The sequence below is a fragment of the Tubulanus polymorphus genome, chromosome 7, assembly GCF_964204645.1.
Source record: "Tubulanus polymorphus chromosome 7, tnTubPoly1.2, whole genome shotgun sequence".
Taxonomy (NCBI): domain Eukaryota; kingdom Metazoa; phylum Nemertea; class Palaeonemertea; order Tubulaniformes; family Tubulanidae; genus Tubulanus; species Tubulanus polymorphus.
In genome coordinates this window covers 6,457,526-6,479,179 of record NC_134031.1, presented here as the reverse complement: position 1 = coordinate 6,479,179, position 21,654 = coordinate 6,457,526, and the positions used below count along the sequence as shown (strand labels likewise).

Here is a 21,654-nt window from a genome sequence, read left to right as displayed (position 1 = left end):
GAAAATGGGCGCAGAAATTCCAGACTAGCCATGATGTACAAGATCACCAATAGCATGGTCAACCTAGACACTACAAGTCGTCTCATCAAGCCAATACGCTACTCCAGAGGTTTTAGCCAGCACGCATTCCAGCGTTTTCATGCGAAGCACGCAAGCGGTCGTTTTTCCTAAGGACCATCACCGATTGCAATGCCTTACCCGCCTGGCCTTTAAGTCTCTCCTAACTGCCTAACGCCATTGGGGCAGTTTTTAAAATAGAATCATTAAAAACTACAACAAATGTTTTCATGCGCCTCTCGTTGGCAAAATCATCAACTGGTTGATGGTGGCCATAAATTGTGAACCAGCAATTCTAATTGGTTAGATATATATATAGACTGGGTTCCGCCCAAATATCATTGGACAGTGTAATTAACTAATGAACGGTTTGCAGCCAGGATTTGTCGGGGAGGCAAGCTTACCCTGGCAAGTAAGGATGAGTTAACCCCTTTTCACTCGTCAAGGGATTTCGAAGGATTCCTTACTTGTCAGGAGTCCAGTATCGCTTCAAATGGGATGACCCGTGCCGAGTAAGTTTACCATACCAGCATATCCACAATATCAAAACCAAACTATCTAATTTTTTTAATAATTCACATTTATTTCGAAGCAGGAGCGTATTTTTCGGCCAGCGCCACCAATTGGGCATTTGATGCATTAGAGCGTACGGAATTCGTATCAAAATGAGTTCGACTGCACCGGAATCCTTCCTGTTGAGCATGCGTTACCAACTTGTTCACCCTGGAAAATCGTTAATACAAAAACCAGAAAATCAAAATCAACTCAAAACATTGTATATGACCCTGCCGATTAGTAGAAACAAGGTATCTATCCCTTTTTAGCCTTAATTTGGATTTTTGTCTAAGCTGGATATTCAATTATTTACGATACTTTTACTCGGAGCTATCCATGAACTGCAATTTTTTCAAACGATTTCTGGGAAGGGGGAACTGCCTACGTACAGCCCTGCTATATCAACTATGGCTCAAACTCGTTATACCCGCAACGAAGTGTAGGGGGAGGGGTATACTGGAGTCAGGTTGTCTGCTGTGGACACAATCTTGCTAGCATGATACAGCGTACAATTCCAATTAAGGAATGAGGATTTACATGAAACTTGGTGTGATGATTGGGGCAGGCAAAGTGTTCACCACTTTTGAAAATATATCCACTAGGGTAGCCATCTTGAATTTCTTGTTTACCACGATACAACCTGGAATATCTGATGGATATCCATGAAACTTGATGTATTTAGTTGTTGTAATTCTAGTTGTTTACATAAATGTCCGATCATGAAATAAAACTGCAGTATGGTTAGAATAATCAGACCACCAAGTCGATTAATAATTAGTTAATTCAGATCAGTTTTGACTGCCGTACCTGATTAGCTTCCTGAGTTTACGATGCGTCAGATTGTAATAAAACGGCGGGCAGCTGTCTTCTTCGACGGCGTCGAACTTGGTCTTTTTTAAAGGCGGTTCCCGCAGAGGAGATTCCGATGAATCATTCTTCGCTGCCGATTCGGACGACGAATTTGAGCATCGAGATTCAACGAGTAACGATTCGACGAGAGATTTAAATTCGCCAGTGAACGTCGTCGCCGTCGTTTCAGCAGTTCGTTTCATATCACACAAAAATTGCGTCGAAAATATCGGACCCGACCTGAAAACCGGGACACGGAATAAGACGCAATGAATTACTTAATCAGCTGGTTAAATTCAGTTAACCCTTTCAGTGTGTCTATGCCGTGGCGCGGTAGGCCCATTATTCGACACCTTTAAAAGTTTTCAAATTACTCCAGAACTTTCAGGCATTTATTAGTTAGAACTGAAAGGTTTTATCATATCACCTTGATCTAATCAGGGTCCACTTTCACAAAAAGGACTAACTTATAAATCGATTTACCCTTTGTCTGCCCGGCCCTTTTTGACTAGCTAACTGCAGCCCCAGGTGGAGTTTTTTTAAAAACAAAAACTACACATTTTCCACATCAAACTTTCATCATAATGATAAACCTTTTATGAACAAAATTGTTTGTTTCAACTGTTATTATGAGTTTGGTAGTGTATTTACTATCTGTCTTCGGCCATATCAGGCATCTCGAGCTAAGTGAAAGCCAATCAAAACCATATGATATATTGGCAGACCTGCTGTTGTGTAGAAAATAGCATAGCTGCAATGCCTTACTTTATTTTTCAGTCACTAGAGGTCAGTATGTTTACGGTCTGGCGGTTGAGAACGCCGCTGACCGTCGATCTTTGTCTGGGTGGCGTTTGACATCGGCAGGAACCCAAGGGTTAAGATCAATTCAATTGAATAAATGAAGTAAATCAATTTAAGCGTTAAACCCTTTCGTGAAAGAGTACTCTGGATATTATTTTCAGTCAATGTAGCACGGTTTACTGCATAACTGACACATTTACATAAGATCAAAAATGGAATGCTTCGTATCATATACACCGTACTCACCACACAGGTCCCAAATCTACCGAATAATTTCCAGTTCCATTCTTATTACAATCACATCTTAGAAGTTCATACGGGTTTTCTGTCAATATTTCAAAATAAAAGAAGTAGGCCTTAATAGGTAATCACATAATCAAAGATAATGATTAGGGAAAAATAAACTAACATGGGATGAGTAACCTAATGTACTTTCCTTTTTTATTACCTATGGGAATATTTGTATCGGGGTAGAACGCTCTTTCCTGGCAGCGCTGACAGTGGATAACTTTGCGGACACTTTTCAAACATGTATCGGCGTAACTGGGACTTCTGTGAACTCGTAGACAAACCGTTAAACCGTGTTTGACGGTGACGCAGAACATCACCGAGATTCCTTTATTGAACCGAGCCGCGCTCCTAAAATATAATAAAGGACCATAGGTCAAGTCGGACCAACTGAGTACATTTCAGTTTTGAGCATAAAAATGGATTTGCAATAACGTATTAACAGCTGATAAAGACTATGTGTAGTAAACATTTTCAACTTTGATGATATACATGGGAAATGGGTTTCCCTATGACTCACAAGTACATGGTAGAAAAGTTCTCGATAATGATATCAATGGAAAGACCTTCTAGAGGGATTTTCAAGTGATGCTCTTCTGAAGGGCTTTCTCTGTGATGTCATGAGACAAGGTCAAGCATCGATTAGTAGAATGGGAAAAATTTATTGAAATTTTGCACATTTTCTCCCAGCACTTCAAAACAGCTTAGAGCTGATGGACGAAACTTGCCATATCAACTCCAAGACCAATTTCCCTCCTAATGACAAAATATCAGCTGCGTACATCCAGTTATAATTTGTGCTGCCAAGAGCTAACAGAAAGTTACTCTCAGAACCATTCTATAAGGATGAATACAGCTGATCCTAAAAACTCATTAAATCATTCCGTAGTCAAATGATATTGCAAGTCATTGCACGTCATCATAACGATGTACACGTTCCAGATAACGTAGTTCTGATTTATTTCTAAAAGATGGCGATACTTTCACCAGTTGTTTCAGGTGGTTGGTTGACTGGTGGCGCGAGGTGATGATCACATCGCGCACGTTTTGTGTACATACGTTTTAATCATGGTGCTAGGTTGGAAATAATGCCAAAATGGTTTTATTGATAATGAAGTTTTACCAACAAAATAACCAAAAGAGACATAATAAAAGCATGCATGGGGAGGGGAGTGGATAATCGGGAATTTTGAGTGTATGTACTTTAAGCACGGCCCCTTACCTAGCAGCGGCGGCTAGAACGATACGAGCTGCGAATTCTCTCATATAGTCCGTACTAGTGGCGTGTGCGCCGTAATACCGCTCGGCGAGTTGAGGCGATTTACAGTAGAGCGTGCCAAGGTCCATAGCCGTGATGATCATCATACCGCTGTGCCGCGTGTACCGAAACGCCGAGTCGAAATACTGAACGGGGCTGCCGCACGGATTTAAAAATCTGAAAGAAAACAAAGATTCGATCGTACGCGTCATCGTGTATCATTCATTTGGAGAATAGACATCAACGAACGTCACGCACGAAAGATTTTTCATGATACTTCGGTCGTACAGTCAACTTTGCTTTCGGTGGTGGATCCAGGGGGGTGCGCGGGCGGGGGATGCGCACATCCCCTTTTTCGGCCGAATATCCTTGAAATTTTCTCTATGAGACTTTCATTTAGAAAATGATGAAATTGTGAACATATTTCATTCCTAATTTCCACCGGGAGAGTGCTCAGAATGCACCGAAATGCATTTAATTTTTAAAAATTTTCTTGGGGGAGCATCCTCAGACCCCCACCTGTAAGTACTGACCCAAGTAAGCAGTGCGCACCCCCTTTTCCGAAAAGCTAGATCCGGCCCTGGCTTAACTCTTGTTATTAGGGACAGGGGTCTTTATACGGATTAAGTGATGTTATGAACTACATAGGAAACTTCAGGTTATTTTATAGTAAACAGTCACGGCTTCGAGGTACTTGGATAGAACTGAGCACTCGGTTCTTCCATGTTCATACACCATATTGATTTATGTACGGAGTTTTGTCATCTCGGGTGTCTAGCTTTAAATTCTGAGCTGATGGGTTTGAATCCCGTTGGAACCATTTTTGTGTAGCAGATGAAAAAATAAATTAGGGCTGCTACAGGCGACTTGATGAGTAGGACACATGCAGGCGGTTCGATTGCTAATAGGTTAGGCCTAAAAACTAGATTCAGGTGGAAGTAACAAGATTGAAAGATATTGAACTTACGTACACAAAGTCAAAAGCTCTTTGGTTCAACATAACGTTGGCGTCTATATGCGTAACATTTATACCGTATTCCAATGAATCCGATGATGTTTTGTCATCCTCTTTTTCTGTCGATTCCAGTTCAGGCTTTTTGTAGGGCTATAACAAATCAGTAAAAAAATGCCAAACTTTGAACTTTCCTATTTTGCATCCAATAATTCGATTTCAATAGTGATTTCTATCTAAATAGTTATTTCAAAATCATCACGCGGCTATTTCAACTCTATAGAACCTTGAAACTTGAGCCTTCATCCGAGTGTAGACCAGTATTGAGTAAGGCGGGTCTACTGCGCCCAATTAAGTTTCATGAAAGAACGTACGTATACGCCTAAAGCTTATGTTAAGTCTAAGTAATAAAAAATTGTATGAATATTGAAAATATAAAGCAACAAACAAGTGCACAGCAGGGTGGCCACTCTCCGACCAATTTACGAACCCCCGAATTTTCCCCGATTATTCCATGTGATTACACTTTCCTGAGCGAATCAGAGAAAGTTCTGAGTTTAAAATCTTACAATTCATTCATATTTCACTGTATCACGTACTGATGAAGAAACACACGGTCAATAGCATATTTAAATTGACTGATCGTTCCAGGTTTTTCGGCAGAATTTGTCAAATTCCCCGAATTTTCCTCGATCTGTTCAAGATTTTTCTGATTAAAACTGAAAAATTTCGAACGGATCAAAGAAAAGATTCCCAGAGTTTCCCAGGTTTTCAAGGTCAATGACCAACCTGAATTGGACCATCTACTAGACCAGTAGGATCTTCAGTTGAAATCCTCAATTGCCACAGTAGCCTAAACGGCAACTTAACATTCCATTTTCTATATACCAATCATTATTTCTCAATTTCAAAGATGCGCTTACAAAATCTTCGAACACTGGCTTGCCGACGATGAGCTGGGGGCTCGCGTTGATTCGTAATTCGTTCTTGACGACGTCGTCGCGTATCTTGGCAACGTTAACCGCATCGACTTCGGCGATAGTGACGTCGATTTTCCGGCGGAGAGCGCGTTTCCACATCATTCCGTTGATGCCTGTGATGCCGAACGCGTCGAGACACGCCGTGTACTCGCGATTTTCGGCGTACGTCACGAGCGAACACAGCACAAAATCTCTAAAAATCGATGATAAAAAGGTTTTTTAAAACGGAAAGTTGAAAAAGCCAGGGTCTCAGTTCAACAGAAACGGCGAGGATTAAAAATACCTCGTTTCTCATTTAGAACTGTTCAACCAGCCCGCCTGTCTACCCTGTACTTTTTTTAAGCATGATCAAGCTAACCACAACAGACCCGGCAGTTATGGAAATGAACTGACTACAAAGTTTATTGCAGTTTACAAAGTGACACGGCCGATTGGAGAAACAAGGTAAATTTCTTTTAGCCTAAGTCGAATAAGGATTGAGTCTAAAAAGGGTAAATTCTAAATAGGCTGAGTATGTTGAAATTGTGAGTAGGCCTAAATCGAAAAAGGGTAAGTTTAAAACGGTAAGTTAAACACCGGGAGCAACCCCAGTTTAGGAGTCCCTAATGGTTATTTAGGCCTAACCAACCAACCGAACCATAACCCTCATCCTTTTAACACTAGTGCCACATGGTCAAAAAGTCAGAAGTTGATTCAGTTAGACGGATCGGGGAAGGATTTTCAAGATATGATAGTTTTGGGCAAGGGACATAAATTTCAATGACAATATTACTTAAAGAATAAATAGTTTCTTTCCGTTGGGAAATTCAATTCTTCAGGGGATTCTTCACATAAATTTTGTTGAAAATGAAAGGGACGTAAATCGACGGGAATTCTGGCGCAAAAAAGAATGCTAATTCACCAATTGAGGCAACATGAAAGTGAACTGTCATGGTCTGACAACAACATATCGCGAAAGGCCAGGCTAGAATTGAACCCGGGGAATTGAACAAGGTCTGGAGGCCAGAGCGAAGCAAGTAGAAACAGAGAAGGAAGGAAATTTTCTCTTGACTTTTTCTTGACGACACAAAAAAAGTGACGACAGGACGGACTCTGACCTATTGAGTGTCATCTCAGGGATAACGACCGTTTTCTTGAAATCAGATTTGTCACCGCATCTGTTGAATTCAATAACGACACCGTGTTCTTTCAATTCGTGTATAGCCTTCATATCCGCGGTTTGAGTCATGTTTTGTAGTCAATAAAATGTGATAAATTTGTGATTGAAATTGCCGACCAATCAAATATCATGCCGCGAACAATCAAAAGCAGCGCGGAGTATGGTTCGAACCCCTTAAATTTGAAATTAAAAAAGGTACAGAAAAATGAAATCTTTTGATTTTTCGATGAGGATATTTGTCGATATATTCATCTTATCCCCTTAAACAGCTCAGATATTCAGATATTGAAATTTATTCGGCTAAAGAATATGAACGGATATGGGATCCGACCCCGCTCGAGATACGGATACACGGCACATACTGTATTGCAAACGGTTCTTACCAACCCGGCTTAGTGGGTTCGAATCCCAGTATTTCATTTCATGTGTTTATCCCATCGCGGTGGACTTCGGAACGCGGAAGTTCGTGAAGTTTGAGGAAGACACGACAAAAGTGAGCGTCTCTGCGCTGAAGAGCTTTTCAAAGTTCACAAAGTATAGATCGGATATCGGCAATAGGATTAAATATGAGTTCATTCGATGGTGGGAATTATCTGTGATCGACTATGATGTCGGGGAAGGAGGAACGAGGTATGTTTGGCACTTCTGATAAGCTATCGAATCGAAATCAATGCCAATTAAATCAATTTTATTCTTTTGAACTATATCGTTACTGGATTAGTTGAATGGCTATTGCAAAAATGAAATATTGAAGCTACAATTCATCAGACTATAACTTCATTTTTTGGGGTTTCTTCTACTGCAATAATAGAGTAGGCCTAGATAATCATTAAATCATGATTTTCATTTAGCGTCTTTAAACAAAACAGGCCTGCTGTTCTGTTGTTGCTTAAACATTCTGTTGGTGTTATGCATAATGTGTCGATACTTTACCCTTTTAAGCACAGGGACTTGTCACATTGATAATGAATGACTAAAACCAATAGGTCTATCAATGACCCCCCCCCTGGTATCCCTGTATAGTAACAAATTTTTTATTAGGGATACTGGGTTGGTTATTGATAGGCCTACTGGTTTCATTCATTCACTATCAATTGTGACAAGTCCCTGTGCTTTTAAAAAAGATTTACCATTCCTGGTCAGATTGTACATATTGGTACCAGTACCTAAACAGTGTATTTCTTCTGAATATAATTCTTTTGAAATGGGAGGAAACGAAAATGCGAGAAGCTGATGCTCTGTAATAGGCCCGGTGATATAGTTTGTGGGCTTATATAGTTATTAGACCAGTTTTAGAAAATTTTTCCTTCCAAAGTTTGCTTCCTGGTGGCCTGGGGTTTTATGTTTTTTGCACGCCACATTCCATTGTACAGATTTCCCAAGTGTATTTAAAGGTTTGAGGAACCTCTATTCTTGCGTAAAAATACAGACAAGTACGGTGCCAAGAATATTCCATGAGTCCCAAATCATGCAGGTTATTAAACAGGTCCCTACAACTCCTTGATTCCTTGAAAACTCATTCTAAACCAAAAATATTTTCGAGGTCCTTGAATATCTTTGAATATTGAGCAAAATGCACAAAAGTCCTTGAAAACTCCTTGAATTTTGAGAAATTGGCAATTAGAAAATTTTTAGGTTTTTAATTCCACCGAATTAAATGGTTTACTTAGATAATTAATACTTAACAATAATTGGTATATGAAAGTGATGCATACACCCCTCTAAATTAGAAATTTTCTCCTTGAAAACCCCTTGAAAATTCCTTTAATTCTGGAATGACTGATAGGCCTATGTAGGGACCCTGTTAAAAAAAGCAGAACACCGTTCCGAATATGACCTCTAAACGACTGTAACACTGTTCTAGATTTTTATTATTATATAATCATGTCATGAACACCACATTAGAAGCTATCAATATATCGGGGTTGATTAAATCATTTTCATACTGGATCTAACTTAACGGAAGAACAGTGGTGTAATTACGCTAGGCTTGGTCATCATCTATTACCCCCGGTAACTGTATTACCTTAACAGAACTTGCTAATGATAATATATCTTCTCCGATGTCATTATTAGCGCTAGCCTAATTACGTTCTAAAAACTGGAACTATCAGTTAATTTAATCCCCTGGTATATAAGCCTACATGATGTACAAGCTGTATAATTTTTTGTGTGAAATTGGGACGATATCTCAGTTAAATAAAGCCCACTTAATCCGGATCATTTGGGACTGAAAATTATTCCGGTTTATGAGAAATCCGGATTTGATATCGTCCAGGATGCATCTAAGTAGACTGAATAATATGGGACTAAAGTAGCATATAGTATACGACCAGCCTAGATATGGATTGGATTTTCATTTTAAAGTGAACTCAGGGGGGATGCAGGAATTAAGAATAGGGGGTTACAAAAAATTGAGACCTACAAGTAGGCGTAGTGATTCTTTTGCATATGCCTAGTGATCGAAAATAATTAGCCACTGTAGGCTGTTTAACTTTCTTAAGCCGGGGGGGGGGGGGTTAGTTGCTCAAAAAGTGGTTAAAAATCACCAGCGGATAAATACCACAGTAAGAATAAACTTCTAATCATCGCTATATGATCAACTATCCACTGGTTAACTCTAAATAACTTTAAGCAACTGACTTTTCTCAACTGGAGTTCTTACGCAACTGACCCCAGGTTGTGAAAATATTATCTTGGCCTAAATAAGGGGGGGGGGGCGTTTAGGCCCCCTGATTCCGCCCCTGGGCCCTGGGATTAAACTCTGGTCTGGATTAAGAAAGACTATACAAGGCTATATTTACGGCAATGAAGCCTTCATGAATATTTTGTAAAAACTACATCGAAAAACCTGGGTTAAAACTGGATCCATCTTTACAGAAAATAAACAGCCAATTTATATACGCACATCATTTAAACTCTATAAATAACATGTTCATATCGCGTCTATTATGATTTATAAATATTCATCACATGAATAATGCATATAAATGGCGCATATTTTTCAACTTAACACAAAAAATTTGAAGCGAAATATTCTCGTCGGAAAGAGTAATTCATGAACTTGATTGTATATTAACTATAGGCCTATTTCATTTTCGCCCCTAGTGGTACGTGCAGTCACGACCTCGCGGCCGCTTCTAGGTAATGGACCCTACGCAAATTGATTAGTTTAATCTAAATGGTCGACTTGATAAAGTCTGCGGTCTGTCTTGTGTACCGCGAAGGCAAATCAAGTTCTGCAGTCATTTTATCTACACAGTCCTACGCGGATATTCGTGAATTTTTAATTCCGGTAGTAGACCGTCCGTGAGGTGCGCTGAATTAATAATGCCCTTCTTCAAATTCTAGTGGTAAGAATAATACATGAAAGGTTCAAGGAATCGACTGTCCTCAGAGATCGAATTATTCAGGCCAAAAGCCTTAATACCAATACGCAGTGTTATTGTGAGACATAATATTTGTAATTAGAAGTACATTGACCTATTTCATACCTACAGATATATATCCATGTATAGATATATTAGTAGGATGGGTGCCTATAACTAAAGTGCTTGACTCGAATGTTTTTCTAGTGCACACCACTGTCAGATAAAATAGTCAAATCAGAGTATTGTGGGAGAATGGTTGGCGGAGGGAAATAAAAACCCGGTCCATGGCCTTTCTATCATGTGAGAATATCGCCGTACTGTACTGTACTCTGGCTGGCAGAGACTTTTGAGTGCACTGTTCACAATCTGGAAGCCATCTGTTACGTATACTTAGTATTAATCTTCAGTTTGCGCGGAGGAGTTCTGTAATGAAATAATGCAACATAATAGGGCCACCCGATGATACTGCCACCTTACAGCGATGGATGACTGGCGGGCCGGTGGTCCGAATCCATAATTTGCGATCTGAAATTCTATGATTTTGTGAGTCTGAGAGGAAAAGGGCGAAATCGACCTTTTCTCTAAAATCGGAAGAATCCGATGATAATACGGCGGTCGTAGTTCTGGACTCGAGTTCCGGTGTCAGTATTGAAAATATGCGATCCTGATTTTTCGGACTGTCGTGAATTGCCTCGTCGCTCAATGTCGCCTGTAGCCCTGTCAAATTTGTCTCAGTCTCTGTGAATGAATACGTTATTATTAGTCAGACCGCGAGTGAGTATATATAAGTAGGAGACACTATTGATGGGTGATATCTCGAGGGGCCTCAGACGGCGGCGGTCTGATACATCGGTTATGAGTAATTCTTATACACTTGATGCTCCGAATGATTTCCCCTCATCGCAAGTTGTTATTGAAGTGGTTTGCGTATATCGCGCGTATGCGTAGACGACCAACCGTTCGCCGTCAGTCGGACCGTGAAAGCCTGAGTCAAAAAAAAAACGATGAAACCGTGAATTATTTGGATTCTGTTTCGCAGCTCTGCGGCGCATACTTGAAAAATGTTATTATATCTGATGCACTTCGTCTTTTATTATAACTCGTGCAGATGAGGTCGCGCGATAAGACAGCAGAGCGAGATTCTCTGAGTCAGAGATATTTGATTCGGTGCTATTCCCTATAGAGAATGCTTGCGAAGAATCAAGCACTTAAAGTTCTAATTAGATTCAGACGTTTTGGTTCGAATCTAATGTTTAGAAATGAATATTTCGATATATTGAAATCGCTGAGATCGCCCGTATGTCGCTATGAATATAATGATAGGCTTCCTTGAAAGTAATTATTTCAATTTCAAATTTTTCAAATTTCTAATGTTTCTTCATAAACGAGATGTTACCCAGTATTGCATACATAAGAATAGATTTCTCGAATAATTAGGGCAGTATCTCAATTATGCTCTCAGGATGTGTTCTAACATTTTCTCGGCAATTACCTCCAGCTGAGCCCCTTACTCACCCCCTTCCCCTACTAGTACTTATCAATGCTGGAACTTGTATTGCCCTTTTCGGCACCAGGGTGCCCTATGAGAGATACTAGCGCAGGCTGGGTATACGGATATTGAGGGGTCTTCCATAAGACCCTCCCCCACCTCACGATTTTGGAAGCCTCACTTTATATTTAAAGGCACTTGATATCAAAAAGGGCAGAATATTTTTTTGGAAATCTTCAGAAAATGACTGGATATGGGTATTCTGTTCTCCGTAGTCAAAATAGTATTTTCAAATTAATTTTCCCTATATTTGGTCATTATTATGATAAAAGATCCACAGATCCAGTCTCGGGGTCCATTAGGCCTACTGGTTCAGTTCTGTATTCGAAGTCACTGTGGCACGCTGTTACTAACTACGTGTAGATTTTCTGATCAAGATTTCTTCCACATGTTTACGAAACAACTTCACGCCCGTGCGTCTTTCGTTCGTTTCAGAGTCCGGAAAATCCCCGGGGCAGAAGCTGTTGAAGAAGGTTTCACACGTGCGCGAGGGCCTGCGCGACAAGTTCGTACGCCGCAGCCCGTCGTACTCGCACTCGCCGATCGCGCTGAACAAATCGCCGGAGACGAAGATCAAGAAGGCGAAACAGAAATCGGTGAAACGCGGCAAAAGCTTCAACGAAGGCGTCAACAATAGAATCACGAGGAAACAACAGCAGAACGTAAGTTTTTATAGAACGGTCCTGAGAGAAACTTTCTGTTGGCTTTTGGTGGCACCAATTGTAACCACTGGATATAGGTCTACACATCTGATATTTTGTCATTAACCCTTTCGGTGCTGACTTATTAATACCCTAAAGTGCTGGAGATAATTTGAAAATGTTTGAGAAATTCCGGCCAGTGCTGCATCAAATAACAGGCATCAGCTATAGCTATAATGCGTCTACACTGGAGAGTGGTGTATCGTTTGTTACTTATATCTAACTGTGTTTGACAGGTGCTGCCATCTTTCAATACAGATGAAAACTAATTACATCAGTACACCGCAGTGCGGTGTACTAGCAAAGTCCATCACCAATTACACCGCACTGCGATGTAGAAGCGCTGATAGGGTAAGAGGGAAAAAGGTGTTGGAATTAGTATGGAAAGTTTCACCCATCAGCTCTTAGCCATTTGGAAGAACTGGGAAAAAATGAGCGAAATGTCAATGAACTTTTTCCCGTCCTATAGGCTAAATCAATGTTCGACCTAGTTTCCATATTTGGGAATTATGTTTTATTCTCTGTGGCTATGGAAAAGTTATGGAAAATTTGAAAATTGTAGCAGAATATGATTTTCTTTTAATTTTGAATTATAGGCTATATGCCTAGATTGTCTTACAAACAATTTTGATAAAAACCGGAGTTGCCACTTTCCAGATAACACGTTGTTCATAGCCACTCCGCATTTGATAAAATTCTTTACGAAAATGTCAATGATACATTTATATTGCCATCATTTACTTATTGAATGGGTGTCTGTACGAAAAAAAAGTTGGGGTATAAAAAATTCATAATCCGGGTGTGGAAAATGAAAAAGGTGAACCCATAGAAACCGTGTAGCTAACAGATAGTTGATTCGTCGGTGTATGTGTATTGTATTGAAGAATCCTCCTCTATGGAATTCAGGTTTGTTTTGTCGTGTGTAACTTGTAACCGGGCATATATATTCAGCTATTACGCGGCTGCTGCTATAGAATTATTGCGGTTTTTTTTTCTGTTGAATTAATGTCCCTATTGAGGCCGGAAACTGCAATAATTCTGAGTGCTACTGTATATCGGGTTTAGTACAACAGTGGCAAATATGCCGTGGCCTGTGCTTAAACGTTGAAGCGTTTGAAACCGCCATCACGTTCGAGGAGTTACGTTCCGACCTTGGGGAACGAGTAGATAATTATACGACCTTGGAGTCCACCGCCGTAAAAATGTCGCTTATAATCCGAACTGCCACTCAATGTAAACCCATTTAACTAAACATAGAATTCCCAAAAGAAAATCTTGTATAGATATTCGGGTTCTGTCTGTTGTAAAGATTCGAGTTGTACAGTGTTCTCAGCTTTACAAGGATTGTTCCCGGTTGCCCACTGCCCAGTTACAAAAAGCCCTGGGGCCGGTTGCATCCAGCCAAGTCCTTCTTGTCCTTCTTATTGAAAAAGTTTGGACAAACATCATCTTTGTGCTAACGATTTTGACTCTTTAAGTTGAGGTTCCTTTTGATGAAAAAGTCCTTCCAAATTTCATTTTTATGTATTTATCACGCGTAATGTGGTCGAATTTTTTACTGAAGTGTTGAAGTATTACTGGAGTTAAATTATTTTATTATTTAGGCCTGGTAATTCTATTGTCAATAAGATTGAGTGTTACGGAATTACCCTGGAATATATGACTGGTTTCATGACTTATAGTATCCTGGCGAAGGCATTGCGAAAATGCTTCGTTATGGGCGCTCATTTTACTGGAAAGTACCTCTTTCCGAGTCATAAAGTCTTTACTTTTGGGTCTAAGATTGCCGCAAAACGTACTTTTTTGGTATTTCTTTTTATCCTGGCCTTACGACTGGAAACCCTGCGACATTGTTACCACATCCGCAGCATTCGACTAGTGTAATACAGTTGAACCTCGTTGCAACAAACTTCAAGGGACCATAAGACACGTTTGTTGTAACCGATGGTATGCTTCGTTATGTATCCAGTATGAAATCAATTAAGTTTTCTTCGGCGTACGAAATTCTATATCTGTCATATTCGATGAATCATTGGACCCCGAGTTGGTTTATGAAGAGGTTCCACTGTAGTAGCAGTCATCATCAACTTTGATATATAAACATCTCAGATTCTATCATTTTCATGAGAGATCGTCCGCGGTGATGGCGACGGCGCGATCGGGGGTCTTGACAGCGATATATTATCGTGAAGAATTCCATCGCGTGAGATTGCGCGATAATATGCAATGGCGGCTCGGCTCGGCGATTTTGATTTATCGCATGCGCGTTCCTGGACGAGATTCTAGATATTTGGTCGCTAGGCTGAGATTCTCGGCGTGTGTATAACGACCATGCGAGCGCGCGACGTGTCGATTTGAAATGTCACTAAATATTAACCGACGTGGAGAAGAAAATGTCGTCTGGGTCTCTCCTCGGCGCGAGAAAGGGAAATTGCCGACTTCCCATACGAGATGGCTTACATCCACGCCACTTTCAGATTAGTCGTCGATAAGAATATTCAGCCGAAGAATCGAACGATCATCGTATAAACGTAGCAGAAACGCTGCCTCCCCGTCGGGATAGAAAATTGCCGTCGGATATGATGTACGAAAATGATCATTAAAAAACGATTTTTATTTTCCGTTGCGTTCTCGTATTTTTATCGTAAAGCCCTTCCAGGAGAAAAACCTGCAATCAAAAGAAAGTTGTTTCAACGATTTCGACTCGATTGGTAATAGGCGACATCCGACGAGAAGGGCGTTTCAAAATTATCGATTACCGCCGTCTCCGATGTAGCTAAAGCAAATTTGTTTAAGGGGGGAAACGGCGACTGATTCGGTTCAACGCGTATTTCTCCGGGCGGAAGGATCCACTCAGTCGCCGAAGGTCAATGTCGGAGAACGACATCCATGATTCAATAAAATGAACCGCGTAATTAATTCGAAGAAATCTGTTGTTCTGGTCTTTAAAAAATGACTTTGACAGCCGCACAAATAAATAGAAAGGGCGTACTGAATCATGCAGAGCCAGTGCCATAGAAGAAGGCAAATTGGAAAGAAGTTGGAAAAGTTGAGAAATTTCAATGCATTTTAATGCCATTACAGGGATTGGTGTAGCTAAAGCAAATTTACCTTAGGGGTAAATGGCTGCTGCTTTGGTTCAACGGCCATCTTCTCCGGGCAGAAGGAACCACTATAGTCTCTAAAGGTCATAGGTCATGTTGCCTTTGATTATGACACCCATGATTCAATGAAATGAATCGACAATTGATTAATTGGAAAAAACGTGTTGTTCTGGTCTTAAAAAACCCTGTGGTCTGCGCAGATCCAGTGTCAGACTTTGACAGGAGCTCACAGAAATAAAGAGGGCATATTTAATCCTTCCAACGCAGAGTCAGTGCCATAGAGGAATGCAAGATGAAAGGATTTGGAAATTTTTTTAAAATTTCAGTGCGTTTTAAGCTAATGCAAATTTAAGGGGGAAATAGTGGCTGACTTGGTGCAACAGGAGTTATAGTGGGCACCATAGAGGAAGCCAAGATGTACGGATTTGGAAATTCGGAAATCTCAGTGCTGTTTCATATCACCTAAGTGACATATAAGCATGTATCCTTAAGCCTAGCGCACATCGACACTGCAATTGGAGACAACTAGTTGCTACCGAACAATTACCCCGCGCACATCGAAATCTAGTTACAACTGGTCAGTTGCAGCAACTGCATGGCACGTGTCAATCGTCGAGATCCGGAGTGCGCACATCAACGGATATGACTGCGATTGAGTACAACCAGTTGCTCAAAAGTAGAACATGGGCAACTGGCTGGAACTGGAGATAGATCGACGCTTACCAATCGTAAGCTCGCTCACATCGACACATTCAAGCAACTGATCGTATCCAGCCAGTTCCTCTCATGCGCCGAAAACTGCCTTTCAACTAGTTGTCTCCAATCGCAGTGTCGATGTGCGCTAGGCTTTAGAGTTCCAAGTCTTGTGCAGCTCCTCTTATAGGTACTTAATCCTGAAAAACTTGCTATTCTTTTTCAAAAGGGAATGAGGTAGATTTCGGGGTGTATTTCACCCGTTAACTATATTGCAATCAATGATATATACTGGTACTTCGTCGTGGAGAGCTGCTGTGCTGAGATGTATCGGCCTTACTCAAATAGAAACATGCAACGTGACAACAACATCAACAATAACGACAACTACTGCTGCTACGTATATTGACTGACTGAAATTCGAGATTTTCAGTTTAATTGGATGCTTTTGATATCCAGTACTATTTACATTTACGGACGACAGACAATGGAATTATTAATTAGGCCCGCCCTGCATCTCAAGGGGATGATATCGGCATATTGGGAACCGTACTTCTCAGTCCCTAAAGCCGCGATCACACAGAGACGATTTGGAAAACTGGCACGGATCGGGCTTGAGTCAAATATGGCCCGTGCCTAGTTAGAGGAAGCGTTCACACGTCCGTCCACCATCCCCTCCCTCCATCAACTCCTTTTCCGCATCCCTTGCTTCCCTGTATCCCTCCCACAGGACTGACTACTGACACCCGGAAATCAGAGAAAGGTCGGGAATTTTTTAAGGAAGTCAGGGAATAATCAGGGAATTTCGTGAAAAATGGAACTTTGTTGAGATTGCTAGATCGCGTATGAAATCAAAAGTTTTCGTCTATATATTTTACTTGAAAGCGTTCATCGATCGGATTCATAGCCGATCGAGTCAGTTCTTCCTCTCCATCTAGGAGACCTCTCGGCAACCGCCATCTTCCCCATTCTCGCCGGCTCTCTAAAGTCTATATCTAAACCATATCTAGAAAACTTTCCAATTTTTCTTTACGCGAGTGTTATGTCGCACACGCATCGATGACACTCGGCGCCGGAAGAAACTGTCACATCTGAAACAGCTAAGAAGTTCTTATAGTTCTTATAATACGCGTGTAAACTCGCATAATCGCTGCCACCATTCTCCGTGAGAAACACAGTTGCTATATACATTCTGCATCGAGTTCATGCGTTTGATTTGTTTGAGTAGTTTATTCTAGAACTGAATAAATAATACTTTCACATGTAATATTAGCGAGCGCTGCTATAATCAGTTCTTATGTAACTCTCACTTTAGAATTACTTAGTCTGCCTCCTAACTCACGTTTGTCGATTCTTATATTTCTTCGTAGGTCCCACATGTGCTATTAATCATAAATGATTTTACATAAGATAGGAATCACTGGAGGTTGGTGTGAACCTTGTCGCAGGCGGCGTGTTAGAAGCAAGTTTTGATTGCCGCAGCCAATCGCCGATTTTTGACGGATTCTAGTTACATTTTCGCCACGGCGAATTTACTTCGATTTCATCGAAAACATAGTATACGAAGAAAAGCAAACGTCGTTCAGTGAATTATTACCGCGGCTTCCGTGGCTGCTCATCCAACACCACTGTCTCTCCTACCTGTACGATCTAGTGACCATTCAAGCACAGTCCTTTTTGAGCCAATTGCCCTTGGTATTCCTGGCTGTTATCAAATGCCTCAGACCTTTCAACTGTTCTTGATTTTCAGTGTTTGGTTCTATTTTTATAACGAGAAATACTGATTTGATTTGTTTGATGCGAATTGAAATATGTGAAAGATGTTACCGAGGGTCTTACTGTTGATTACTGATCAATTTGAACAGAAATATGATTACGATGTTACCGAGGGTCTTACTGTTGATTACTGATCAATTTGAACAAAAATATGATTACGACGTTACTGAGGGTCTTACTGTTGATTACTGATCAATTTGAACAGAAATATGATTACGATGTTACCGAGGGTCTTACTGTTGATTACTGATCAATTTGAACAGTTTCGTTCATGTTTCGATGAAATGTTACTGAAAATAATTCAATATGTTACTGGTATCACTTTTCAGAGGTTGGAAGCCATGCTCTATAGCGCCAGTTCGGGGTATCCCTAGAAAATGCAATTCGCTATCAATAATTCTTACGAACCGCGTTAGATGAACCCGCTGTATTATAAAGTTGATAGTCCTATGGTAACTTCAAAATTTGACGCCCAATCACCCCTATATCACCTACCACCCCTTTCAATGATCTATTCGCGTATGATTCGCCAGCCCACTCGCCGTTGAAAAAATTGTTATTTTCCCTTCTACCCCATAAAACTGATCTATTTCGTCTTGTGGGCGCACGCGCGATACGCAGATTGCCGAGTACTTTTTGCACGATGATTCCGGTGATTGTCCGCGCGTTATGCATGTAATAACATCATTATTCTATGTGAATACATGAAATTACTGCCGGTCATATGATTTGTAACTCTTGATGGTGCCCTTCATCAGACTAGATGCATCTCGACTACAGATGTAACTGTTTATGCGAGATCAAATGATCTTAGGGCGACGTGATATGAAAGGTGCCTTTTTGACGTAAAAAAAAAAGAATCCATAGATGGCAACGGTTCTCGGGGTCCGGGCTTGAACTACGAAATCACCGTGCATTTAGTTCCCATTGCATTTTGGACATGTTTGTATTTATATATATATATTATATATATATATATATATATATATATATATATATATATATATATAACTGAACTGAGGAACAGGGTCGAAATTGTAAAAGTTGCCTTTTTGCTGATGTTATAATATATATATATATATATGTGTATATATATATATATATATATATATATATATATATATATATATATATATATATATATATATATATATATATATATATATATATATATATATATATATTATAACATCAGCAAAAAGGCAACTTTTACAATTTCGACCCTGTTCCTCAGTTCAGTTATGAGGTCTTCTTCGAGTTCATGTTGCTGAATAACTACTTTTTGAATCTTTCGTCGGGATTTTGGCGATCGCTTTTATAAGCGTGCTTGATAACATTTCTTGCCCGTACAGTCCATTTCGGTTTGTTAATTTCCACCGAGATTATTTCTGCAAAGAGAGGCGGTCGCGAACGCACTCGAATCTTGATTGATCAAAAATTGGAAGGCGAAATCGATTACGTCTGCATGGGAGAACTCGAGCGCCGGTTCACGTACCAGCAGTATTAGATATAATACAGTAGGTCTTACATTCTCACCTTGGAGTAATCATTGCGTAGTAAATAGTTAGTCGCAATAACCTCCTGACGAACATACCGAATAAATATTTCAGCGAAGTGGTTTCGTGTTTTTCGAAAGAGAGAGAGAGAGAGAGAGAGAGAGGGAGGGTGAAAAAATTGATTGAATTTGAATTTTTTATTCACCTCGCCGGCAGACTGATTAAACAAACATACAAATGCTCGCGCTCGTGTTTGTATGGTTTATTTGAAGATGAAATCCAGTTTTTCATCGAGATGAAGACTACTCTAAACCGAAGCTTTAGCGAGGCCGACTGAAACGCGAATTCGGATCAAATACGAATTCAAATCAGTCGGGACCGAAGAAATCCATATCTGGTTTCATAGCAATCGGTATTGAACATCATTATTTACATTTATCTATTTGTGCTGTAAATGATTTCCAGATTTAGTGTTCTCTGCGACGGGTTTTACATTTTAGTATCCGCCACTCTGTAAATCAGCCACCCCCTATAGAATATCTGCTGCCCCTTCCAGTAATAGAAGATTACCCATAAATTAAGTTTGATTTTCTGCATATTTTTTGGGTGGGGTTCGAAGGCCTTGCTACTTCAGCAGCCACCATGTCATACACCGAACAATGAATACACCCCCTTTGAAATTCCAGCATATGTAGAACACCGGGATTAGATCTAAATCCGGATTAATCTGACCCGAATTTAGCCGGTTTGACTACTAGTATCTTTCATCCGAATGTTCAAATAACAACAAGTTTAAATTCAAAAAAAAAATTTTTTTTTTTCGTTTAGAAAAACTACGCGTTTGTCTGGGTCGAGATTGTTGTTGAATTCTTTCGATATTTTCGTCTGCCTCCTCGTCGGGAGTAGGAGTGCTATATAATTACTCATCATCAGTAGAGTTCATGCTTTCTTTCTTCCGACTTCAACTATAGATAGTTTTCAAGCGCTCGAACCGAATCGACGAACTATAAGCGCTTTCGGCTACTACGTAATTCTCCTTTTAGAGCGAAATTCTCGAAGGAAATCTCCGCCGGCGATCTGTTCATTTATTGCCGCGATTTCGCTGTTAAGTGTTCATTCGTTTTTACGCAATATGTTCTCCAGTTATTTGTTGTTCAGTCGGGATATTGCTAGCTACGCAGTTCGCGTATAGATCGTATATGTATCGCGTATGTTAGTGAGAATTCGAGTTCGTTAGCGTTCGGAGTCGCTATATTGAAGTTAAACTCTTCGAAGAGAAACTTTTCTTAAGAGGATTTTGTGATTAGATTACTAGTTGCGAGATTCGCGGATCGGATTTCGCGATGGGAAAACGTAAAGGTTTCAGCGTAAAAAAGGGCCGAAATAAGGTGAGTATTCGAGTCTAAGGTTCCATTTCTCCAATCGGTTCGATATCATTCTAGCGCCTGATTTGTAGATGAGTTGGGTCCGTAGTAAGATCGAACTCATTAAAATGGGGTTGATAATGATTCATATCGGGAATTTGGTCCCAGTGAACTCTCAATAAGCAGATCCCATGCCTGAAAAATGAGGAACATCGGAGTCAAAAGCCGCACGATCGCACGAGATGAATTTGGCCCAGTGCTTGATTAGACAGCGTGTTTGCGCGTACAAAACACTCGCTCGTGATAAGTTGAATTTGGCTCTGGCCTTGTCCATTAATTTGGTCGGCCCGAAAATGCTTAGTGTGATTGTGGCTTTAAACTTACCCAACCAGTTACTCGCTGTTTCAGTTACTTGCTAGTTCAGACCGGACTGGAAGATTATATACATGAATCATTCTACCGTCATTCCACTGCTTTCTCTCTTCATAATTGTGCTCGTTGAAAAATTTTATAGTCGTCTGTTGTTCTAGCCGCCTGTCATATGCATTCGTAAAATAAATCTGACTTCGAACTTGGAACAGAAAAAATGCCAGTCCCATATTTCTGATTTTAAAACATAACGCGGCAGATACAGTGAGACGCACTAGATAAGAAGAAATCACATCTAATCAATGAAACCAATAATTTTGTTTAAATTACGA

General features: G+C 40.2%; 2 protein-coding genes across 2 annotated transcripts in view; one reads left to right on the top strand and one right to left on the bottom strand.

The window, feature by feature from the left end:
- Nucleotides 1-638: 638 nt before the first annotated feature.
- LOC141908573 (tRNA (guanine(27)-N(2))-dimethyltransferase-like) lies at nucleotides 639-6,981 on the bottom strand. Its single transcript, XM_074798669.1, has 8 exons — nucleotides 6,838-6,981; nucleotides 5,684-5,933; nucleotides 4,780-4,913; nucleotides 3,773-3,985; nucleotides 2,711-2,901; nucleotides 2,509-2,587; nucleotides 1,420-1,701; nucleotides 639-780 (listed from the first exon to the last, which is right to left on the bottom strand). Exons 1-8 carry the CDS (start codon nucleotides 6,966-6,968, stop codon nucleotides 639-641), a joined length of 1,422 nt encoding a protein of 473 aa, XP_074654770.1. The 5' UTR covers nucleotides 6,969-6,981.
- Nucleotides 6,982-7,351: 370 nt separating this feature from the next.
- Nucleotides 7,352-21,654, top strand: part of LOC141908130 (uncharacterized) — a 43,208-nt gene continuing 28,905 nt past the window's right edge. The window contains exons 1-2 of the mRNA XM_074797991.1: nucleotides 7,352-7,529; nucleotides 12,255-12,481. Coding sequence (XP_074654092.1) covers nucleotides 7,505-7,529; nucleotides 12,255-12,481 — 252 coding nt within the window. The 5' untranslated portion in view covers nucleotides 7,352-7,504. The remainder of the gene's footprint in view (nucleotides 7,530-12,254; nucleotides 12,482-21,654) is intronic.

Excerpts from the sequence above, each read along its gene's own strand:
- LOC141908573 (XM_074798669.1), bottom strand. The coding sequence starts at position 6,968 with ATGACTCAAACCGCGGATATGAAGGCTATACACGAATTGAAAGAACAC. Across the intron at positions 4,914-5,683 it reads AGCCAGTGTTCGAAGATTTT|CCCTACAAAAAGCCTGAACT; the intron begins GTAAGCGCATCT and ends GATTTGTTATAG. Across the intron at positions 3,986-4,779 it reads CAAAGAGCTTTTGACTTTGT|ATTTTTAAATCCGTGCGGCA; the intron begins GTACGTAAGTTC and ends GTTTTCTTTCAG.